General features: G+C 37.9%; 2 protein-coding genes across 2 annotated transcripts; both read right to left on the bottom strand.

Moving 5' to 3' along the window:
* Window positions 1–879: 879 nt before the first annotated feature.
* Window positions 880–3,229, bottom strand: LOC104417767 (very-long-chain 3-oxoacyl-CoA reductase 1-like). Its single transcript, XM_010028989.1, has 2 exons — window positions 3,005–3,229; window positions 880–1,179 (listed from the first exon to the last, which is right to left on the bottom strand). The coding sequence occupies exons 1-2, from the start codon at window positions 3,227–3,229 to the stop codon at window positions 880–882; spliced, it is 525 nt and encodes a 174-aa protein (XP_010027291.1).
* A 1,023-nt stretch (window positions 3,230–4,252) lies between these two features.
* On the bottom strand, window positions 4,253–8,168 carry LOC104417766 (very-long-chain 3-oxoacyl-CoA reductase-like protein At1g24470). The gene is made up of 3 exons (XM_010028988.2): window positions 7,397–8,168; window positions 5,201–5,270; window positions 4,253–4,574 (listed from the first exon to the last, which is right to left on the bottom strand). Exons 1-3 carry the CDS (start codon window positions 8,041–8,043, stop codon window positions 4,320–4,322), a joined length of 972 nt encoding a protein of 323 aa, XP_010027290.2. The 5' UTR covers window positions 8,044–8,168; the 3' UTR covers window positions 4,253–4,319.
* Window positions 8,169–9,310: the final 1,142 nt, after the last annotated feature.

Genomic DNA, 9,310 nt, shown 5'->3' with positions numbered 1-9,310 from the left:
GGTTGCTAATTTGGTGAGAGGAGACAAGAGCAAGAGAGAGAGGCGAGAATTGAGTCTTGAGATAAGACTGTGAGAGGGAGACATTGAGCGAGAGGGATGCGATTCAAGCGAGACCTGAGTGGCTAAAAAGAAGTGAGAGTGATAGGTATGAGCATGAGAGAGACATAAGCAAGAGGCGTTGAGCCGCAAGGGAGGCATGAGCACTGAGTGACTGAAATGAAGTGAGAGTGATAGGCATGAGCGATAAGTATGACTAAATCGTGAGAAGATAATAAGAATTAGGGTTTTGGAATAAAAAGAATTAGTATATATCGATCTAGTCCGGATGGTTGGGTCCATACATAAAATCAGGAACTAAATCGATATTTACCGGTTCCAAATTTGTAGAACTGGGAAATGCCCAAAATTGTGTTGAGTGGTCTTAAGTCTCTCTCATCTAAAAAATTAGCTCTGAGTTTTTCCCTCATACTTATGAATTGACCACCTCACAACCGATGTGGGACAATTTCAACAATCTCCCATGTGGTTATTGGGTTTAGATTTGTTGGCAACTTCAGCTTAGATACTAATGTTGGGTGGTTTTTGGCCTCTACCACCCCATAAGCTAGTTTAAAGAATAAAGCTTTTTCTTATACTTATTAACCGATCACCAGTAACCTCAACAAACTAGGCAGTTCGAATTGAGTCTAGTGCTCATCCTTAAATATAGATGAGGTAAAGTGTAATGGGTGCAAATTGTTATGTACGGTTTTATAAAATTTTCCCATATAGAGAAAACGAGGAGCTCCCATAAGTTTCCATTACATTGTCTAGTCAACTAATAAAAGGTTTTACATAATTTCTGCAGTATTCGTATACTACGAAAAAAATAAATGGAACTTACGTTTTGGTTGATGCGTACAAAGTCTGAAGAGGATACGAAGACAAATACACACTTGAAGCAGATCCTATATTCAAGATCGCTTCTCTCTTCTTCTTCAACATTCCATCGATCACTCCCTTCGTCACCCACATTACTGCGTTCAAATTCACCCTCAGCATGCTCTCCATCAACTCTCGATCCACCTCGCGGAAGTACCTCGGATACGGATAGGCCAGCTCGAAGGCCAGGGCATTCCCGATACCGTCAGTGGGGCCGGTGACGGTGGTCCACAAGCCGTAGTCACGCAAGTTCTTCGGCTTTGATAGAATTATGGTAGAATAGAGCGGAAAAGAGAATTTATGTATATATTTGTGTGTACAATATTAATGATACAAGAGCCTATTTATAGGCTGTTTTAGACAACTATCTAAGATAATAAAATATTATAATATCAAATAAAAATAATTATAATCAATTAGGAAAGATAAATATCTCTAACATCCCTCTTCAAACTCAAGGTGATGTAGAAGAGATCAACTCGAGTTTGGAGAAAAGATCTTTGGTGTGCCTTAGTAAAAATATCAGCCGTCTAATCCATTGATGAGGCAGAAACAAGACGAATATCACCACGGAGCACATGAGAGTGTATGAAATGTGTGTCTATTTCAATATGTTTGGTACGCTCATGGAAAACATCGAGTTATTTGGATGGTACTTTCATAATGAATGATCATTCCACCATTATGACGAACTCCAATGTCTTGTAATAACCACCACAAACATAATAATTCCAAAGTTGCAAGAGTACAATATTCTGCTTCTGTACTTGATCAAGCGATAATAGTCTATTTCTTACTCTGCTAAGAAATAAGAGACTTCCCTAAGAAGTAATAGCCTGTAGTAGAACGACAAGAATTCAACGAACAGCGACACAGTGAGTCGTCCGCTGTGTAGTCATGAATTGACTCACAATATGAACAACAAGTTGCTGAGATTAAAATAGTTTGATGTTAAGTTAAGCTAGTTTATGAATGAGTGATTATTACATGTAAACACATGGATGGATGGTTCTTCTCACATTTAGGCTGATTTTTCTACTATGATTTGATCTAAAGTTGAAATAAAAACAACTGCCGAACCATCACACCATATACATAAACAGAACAGAGGTTAAAGGTTGATCACTCACCCACATTCATGCAATGAAAAATTATGACATCTATCTATGAATTGTATGAGAATATTTAACGCACCTACCTGGCACTGAATATCGATCCCTTAGTCCTTATACTCAAGAGCGACGCTTTTTGAGAACATTGCTGTAAAACTGTGATTAATAGATAAAACAAAATGCGCAGTTAGCCTATGTATGCATGAGACCTCAGTTCATGGAAAATAAGAAGAAGACTATAACGTCAGTAATTATTCCTTAATTAGTTGCTTGATTAGCGTCGTAGTATCTCAGGAGCACTCGTTAACATATTCCTAAAAGATTTTGTATACTTTCCCCAATAATCAAATTAACAAATACAATGGATGTTAGTACATGTTATGCGGTGAAAGAACATACATACGACTTTGGAATATGGAACTTACGCTTTGGTCGAGGCATACTAGGTTTGAAGAGGAAACGAAGAGGCGTACACGGTGGAACCAGATGCAATATTCACAATCGCTCCTCCCTTCCTCTTCAACATTCCATGGATCACTCCCTTCGTTACCCGCGCCCCCGCGTTCACATTCACTCTCAGTATGCACTCCATCAGTATGCACTCCATCGATTCATCGTCCACTTCGTGAAAGTACTTCGCCTATGGAGGACCGTAAGCCACTCCGCCATTATTCACCACCGCCCCCAACATCGAGCCCTTCGGTCGCCTCCCCGATCACCGCCTCTATTTCCTATGCACTCAGCTTTGCTAAGTCAGCGACTACGGTCTTGACCTGGAGAAAGAATCTTATCCATTGTAAATTCCCTTATTAGGCATGGCATGCAATCACTTTGTTAAAGTAGGCAGGAACTATGTTTGTTACATCACATTCTTAATTTAATAAGCACCGACCTGGATCTCGTTTGCACTTTGCATATGTCCACCTCAACTCACTCGTGGTGGGTTCAAGCTTATTAAAGTTTCGACCCACAAGCACGAGGTTGAGGCCTTTGGACGCGAGCTCGAAGGCTAGGGCTTTCCCGATGCCATCGATGGGGCCAGTGACGACAGCCCATGAGCCATACTCGCACAAGTTCTTCGGCTTCCTAAGGAATGTGGCATGAAGCCATCGTATGAAGACGAGCAAGTTCTTGAAGAGCGAGATGAACCCTAACAGGGCGGCCGCTGCTGTGATCATGAAGTCTTCAAGTTCCATTGCTTTGCGCGTGCGTGTGTTGGATAAGAACTTGAGACACCAAGACGGCTTAAGTTTTATACATGAAGGCTATCCAAGTCGGTATGATCTTTCTTTGTTTCCCGAGAAGATTGTTTTTTTTTCTTTTTACTTCGCTTCATATGGATTTAAACGAATAAATTATCTGCTCTTCCGATATTGATTTGCCAAGATTAGGCCATCTCGATTCTCGTGAATCCGAGGGGCAAGAGAAAAGCTACATTATGTGTATAATGATTTAAACGAATAAATTATCTTTATTTATTTCTCCTTTCCAGGAATAATAAACCCAACCTGACAGTGCACGTAAAACGCCGTAAAATTGTTTTCCCAACTGCCTCGTGAAACCGGTTCATTTGGCTTTTGGAAGTCCATTCTCCAATATATGTAGTCTTTCAAGGTCTTGTGGTTGGAGCGGCCTTTTAACTATCGCATGGATTTACTAAAAAAATTTTTAAAAAAAAATTTACGGTTTTTCCTTTATATATTATTGTACAACTTTAACATTAGGTCAGAAAAATCTGGAGGAGTTGAATTGTAGAGAATCGCTGGCCGTTCTCATTAATCTGATGCTAGTGCGTCCAATCCTTGTGGAATTAGCTAAATTGGTTTAGCATATCGATGCCCAGAGACTTCAAACATGTGCATATGTTAAAAAAAAATCGATATAATTTCTGTTGATTTCCCTTCCAATCAAAGAGTAGATCTCCACGTCTCCAAGATATGTTACGAATTGTTTTATCAACAAATCGTGTGGTAAAGAAGGGTTGGATTTTAGAAGCATTAATTGCACACATTAAAAAGACATCAAGTACAATTTTTTTTTTATTTGATTATTTCTAGAGGGCTCTTGTTAACGTTAATCATATTTAATGAAGAAAAGATTTCATTTTCAATGCACTAATTATGCATAACCCAAGAAAATCAATGCTTTGGAAATGATAAAACCCTTTTAATGTAAATACTTAACGAGTACTCATAAAACACTTATCAAAGTCTGTTAAAAGGTGCAAGAGTTACATTGGACATATGGTATCAATTAGAATCAACCCAGTTTGGTAGCTTCACTCTCTTATGGTGAAGTATTAATATTTTTCTCTCTCCTTTTGAGACCAATTGAAAGGCGCCACGCGTCAAGGACACGATTAGGGACAAAACGAGCGAAGCACCACTGGAGTGAGTGAGCCCAATAGGGCGTACACCGTGGCTCGTAACCGATGTGATTGATCGCGGCTCGCACGTACTCATCCGGTGAAGGGACAAACATGGATTTGCTCTCTATTGATGCCACTTTGGATGCCATTCTTGTTGCCACATATAGAGGAACCTAAAACATCAAAATGAAACAATCGACTTATAAACTCCATGTATTCTCAACTTCAAGTTTGATACTGGCACATATCACAAATCACATCCATATGTCAATAATTGATTGAACGATTTAAGATAGATTAAACTCTAATACGAAACATATAATCAAAATCTGATCAATTCTGTTGAAACCTATTTGTTTGGCATGGTTGTCAAACTACTATTTGTGAAAGAGCGTGATCGGTAATGTTTGTTGGGCTAAGTTCTTCTCAACGGTGAAGTGGTTTGGCATGCTTTTGGTAGTGTTAAATCTTCACATGATTTTTCAAGCTACATAAAAATATAAAAAGGATTGTCTTCCCTTTTACTTATTTATCTATTTGGTGATGTATGAAGTCAGATTACTCCTAGACTCTGGTTTCACTCTTTTGGAAATTTCGAGTACTTTTGAAACAAATGATTTTCTCCTTTGATTTTGGAAGTACCTCGCAATCTTTCTTTAATCTCATCATCCTTAAGCTAAGAGGTTATAGAGTTTCTTATTTTTAGTCCAATTTTGTGTTCGCAGGTGAAGAATAGGGTCGTGGCAATCGGTAATGTTTGTGGAAGACAAGAGCTAATCGTGGGGCAAAATCGACATACCTGACACTGGAAATCAACGCCATGAAGCTTGTATTCCACATGCAGCGACCTCGACAGTTGGTCAATGAAGCTGCATATATTGTTTTAAGCATCAGGAAAAATAAATGATCAACGAAAATAATTTGAAGGGCTAAATCACAGAGTTGAGCTGCACTAAGGTCGTCCATTTGTACTTTTAGAGTTCTCAACATGTTCATCTGACCTTTCGGCTCATTTGCTAGGCTTGGAAGCGTGAAGACTTACTTCCCTCGCGCGTAGTTCTGAATCCTAGGAAATGAGATTAAGATCCCACAGAGAAAAAAACTTACGATTATCGAAAGGTAGTATATTTTTAAACTTAGTTAGTACCTTTCATCTGAAAATCAAATTCACAATATGCCATAATAAGTAAGTTTTGCACATGGGTTTTGTCTATTGCAGAAGTGTATTTTCTCCTATCACCAAGTTTAGCGACTTTGAAAGGTCAAAAGTGCTGCAGAAAGTATTTCAGAAAACTTGCTTCCCTTGTCCTTTTTTATTGGATCCCATTACTTGAAAAGTTCCATACTCTTCACTTTGTCTAGTTGGGTAATAGTGACTAGTGAGGCCTTCACCAATAGTTTCTAAGATATATCTCATCATTCTAACAACGTGTAGTCTCGAAAATTTTCAGCCATGTTAGAAACATATAAATTCCAAACATAGTGATTATTCATGTTGCAATACTAGTAAAAAGTGCACTCACGTTACGTGTAAATAACAATTTAATATTTAAGAAATTTTGCCAAATCGTTCTACCATGAAATATTTGAAATATTAACTGATATGTATGAATTAATTACATGATGTGGAAATAATATACACATATACGTTATACGAGAAATTTATTTCAAGATTTGGACTTCTTCAACAAGTTTTTTTTTTTTTTTTTTGTAATATAGAAAATGATTCAAATTAAAAATTGAAATACGTGAAAGGTAAAGTAAAAAGATTTACTTATGTATTTGGTTGTCTATTGGTAGGGTATAACTAATTGCAGATATTTTGGAGAAGGAAAAAAAAAAACAAAATAGATCGTGATTCCCAGAAAGCACCGAAAGATGCGAGGGCAATCGCTATCCTAGCTCAATCTTGGTAGAATTGAATGACATCCTTATGTTCTGTTGGAAACAGAAAGTGCCCTTTTGTTAGCAGACAAACAAAATTGAATGAAATCCAGCAAGATTCAAGCTAAAAAATAAAAGAAATTGGCGAAACCTTAAAGTCAGTGAAACTACCATTTCTAATAAGTCCCTTTCCCCTTGCCCCAGCTGGTCCCAACCCTTCATAGAAATACCTAACAAACTCAAGTGCCGTGTAACCCAATTTAATTGAGGGATGGACCATCTTTATAACCCGCCAATCAGAAACTGGAACCCGTGACCAGTTATAATCTTCTTTACTTACATAAGCAATCAATATTCCTTTACTTCTACGCCACATGCATGTGATAGTTATAAACATGCGGCATACTATTTGGACAACATTAGAAATATTAGACATGGGTCAGTCAAAGTGATCTATCCCTTGTAACCATACATGCATATGGAGGATGGTAAATTACTTTTCCCTCCGCTTGATTTGATCCCAAGCTTCGGTAGAGTTAGGTCCTTGCTTTGGAATATCATGTGATCAACATTTTTTATCAACTAATCCGAGATCAAGCGTCAACACATTGGTGTATCCCTCATTAATCCTTCCAACATGTTGACTTAGAAGACACAACCAAGGAAAACATGACTACGTATGCATTTATCGTACTTGTATCTGTGCATTGTTATATCTTAATAGACCTTAAGAATGCTACTTATTTTACGAGTTATAGGCTACACAAGGTGATCAGAAGGCTTTATATTGATAATTATGAGCAATTAGATCATAAAAGTTTAAGTGTAGGCAACCTTGCTCATATATTCTCCAAGTCAGTAGTAACGCTAGTTAGCCTATCTGCTTAATAAATGACCCGATTTTATCGATTTTAAGTAGATGTCAGAACAGGGATATGAATAGTCGCAATGGAATTATCATCATATGAGTATGGTTTACTAGAATGATAGATTTACTAATTATATTTTCTTCATTTACGTTGTATAGAAGGAAAACTTCTACGAAATTTGTTCTTCCATGGACAAAGATCGAACCAGTGACTGAGCTAGTAAGATAAGTGCCAAGACTTACGCTTTTGTAGCAGCATAAATTGCAAAGAGAGGGTGAGAAGGAACGACGATAGCGGCTCCTGAGCCGACACTGACAACCGCACCTCTCCTCCTTAGGACCATCCCCGGAACCACCGTTCTGGTAACCATGGCTGTTCCCTCCACGTTCACTCTCACAATCTCCCTCCACACTGGCTCGTCGACCTCGTGGAAAAAGCACGCGCCAGGGTACGAAACCCCAACGTTATTTATCAGGACACCGATATCTAAACCTCGTATCACCTCCTCAATCGACCGAACGCAGGACGAGGGGTCCTTGGAGAAATCCACCGCCACAATCCTCGTCTCGATGCTAGGAAAGCTCGTCTCGATCTCGGTCGAGACCGTCTTGAGCTTTTCATGGTTCCGGCTCACGAGGATGAGGTTGAGCCCTCTCTGGGCCAAGTTGAAGGCGAAGGCTTTGCCGATGCCGTCAGTACAGCCGGTGACGAGAGCCCAAGGGCCGTACTCGACCAGGTCTTTAGGGGTCCTGAGGAAGGAGGAGTGAACCCAGCGGAGGAAAGAGAGGGTGTGCTTGAGGAGGAGGATGAAGCCAAGAGACGCGAGAACACATATCCATGGATCTCGTGCTTGGTTCTCAAGAGGGTGATCTATGCATGCCAAGTTCATTGTGCATATGTTTGCGTGAGGGAAGCGTGCTTGAGCGCTAGAGCTTCTATTATAAGGAAAATGTCAACAACATTATGATATTTTCTCTAATTTTCCATATCTATTTTGATTATGCACATCTGATTTGATTTCCTCTATCTAAGCCTATAAATAGGCTCTCCATGTATTCTTTTCTATATATCAAATTATACAAAATATTCTGCAATTCTCTTTTCTACTTCATATTTAACTGGAAGAAAAAATGTTCAGGATAAGAGAGGCTGTTTAGACTCATTCTAACAAATTAAATCTAATGATTTATATGAACATATGCCGAGAAATTCAACTTCTAGAAAACGAAATTGGTCAGTAGCATGTGACTGATAAAAAAAGGAAATAAATTATATATGACGTATGCCGACAACCATTGCAACGCAATATGCTTTAATTGGAAACTCTAATTTTGTTGCTCTTCAAGCTAATTTAAAGAAAAGAAAATGGAAATATACTTTTCGAGAGTAACTTTCTTGATTAAAACAGCATTAACTGTCAGTGCAAAGAAATGTTGCACAGGTGACTTAATACACCTTTAATTTCAAACAGTGAGCAATTACAAAACTCAATTCAAGGGTGGACCAGGCAGTCCATAGAGAAATTCTTTACATTGAAAGAATGTGCTCTAGTGCTCCAACTATATTTTTGCTTTTAAAATCGTTGAACAAACTTATTTAAAATAATTTGAACCCAAAAGAAAAGGCCTTTACCTCCATTGAACGGGGGGAAAAGCTCCTTAAAGATAATAGTTTTCAAAAACGATACATATAGGCATTGGTTAGCAGCATAGGATGCACTATTTTTTTTTTTTTAATTCTACACTACCACATAAAATAAAGACGACCTCCAATTTTACAAAAATATCAACTACTTACTTTGTAAATATATTGTTATGGACAAACTGTGTAAGTAAACAATTCCATATAATCTCTCACGTGTCTCTACATTACAATTTGAGTAATTTTCATCTTATGACAACCTCCCTAAGAAATTTTCAAATCAGGAAACATGTTTTATTTTCCGCATAGTTTTGTACAATTATCCTTATTGTGTACTGTTGCTAATGATTTCCATTACTCAATGATAAAAGTATTTTCTAATAGTGTTTTTCTTAATTTTTTGAACGTCATTTTTTTTTTTTTTTTTTTTTTTACATATAGAAATCATGCGTGCACGTTTTCTAGTTATGTAGAAAAGTTTCCCTTCGGAGAATAATTCCAAAGAACGCACGCAT

This window comes from Eucalyptus grandis, chromosome 8 (assembly GCF_016545825.1).
Source record: "Eucalyptus grandis isolate ANBG69807.140 chromosome 8, ASM1654582v1, whole genome shotgun sequence".
NCBI classification, from domain to species: domain Eukaryota; kingdom Viridiplantae; phylum Streptophyta; class Magnoliopsida; order Myrtales; family Myrtaceae; genus Eucalyptus; species Eucalyptus grandis.
This window is presented reverse-complemented; position numbering and strand designations above follow the sequence as displayed.

Coding starts and splice junctions, on each gene's coding strand:
- LOC104417767 (XM_010028989.1), bottom strand. CDS start 3,229: ATGGAACTTGAAGACTTCATGATCACAGCAGCGGCCGCCCTGTTAGGG. Junction 1,180..3,004: donor AAGGCCTCAACCTCGTGCTT/GTGGGTCGAAAC, acceptor ATTCTATCAAAG/CCGAAGAACTTGCGTGACTA.
- LOC104417766 (XM_010028988.2), bottom strand. CDS start 8,043: ATGAACTTGGCATGCATAGATCACCCTCTTGAGAACCAAGCACGAGAT. Junction 5,271..7,396: donor ATTTATGCTGCTACAAAAGC/GTAAGTCTTGGC, acceptor CAATATATGCAG/CTTCATTGACCAACTGTCGA. Junction 4,575..5,200: donor GCGTTGATTTCCAGTGTCAG/GTATGTCGATTT, acceptor TTGATGTTTTAG/GTTCCTCTATATGTGGCAAC.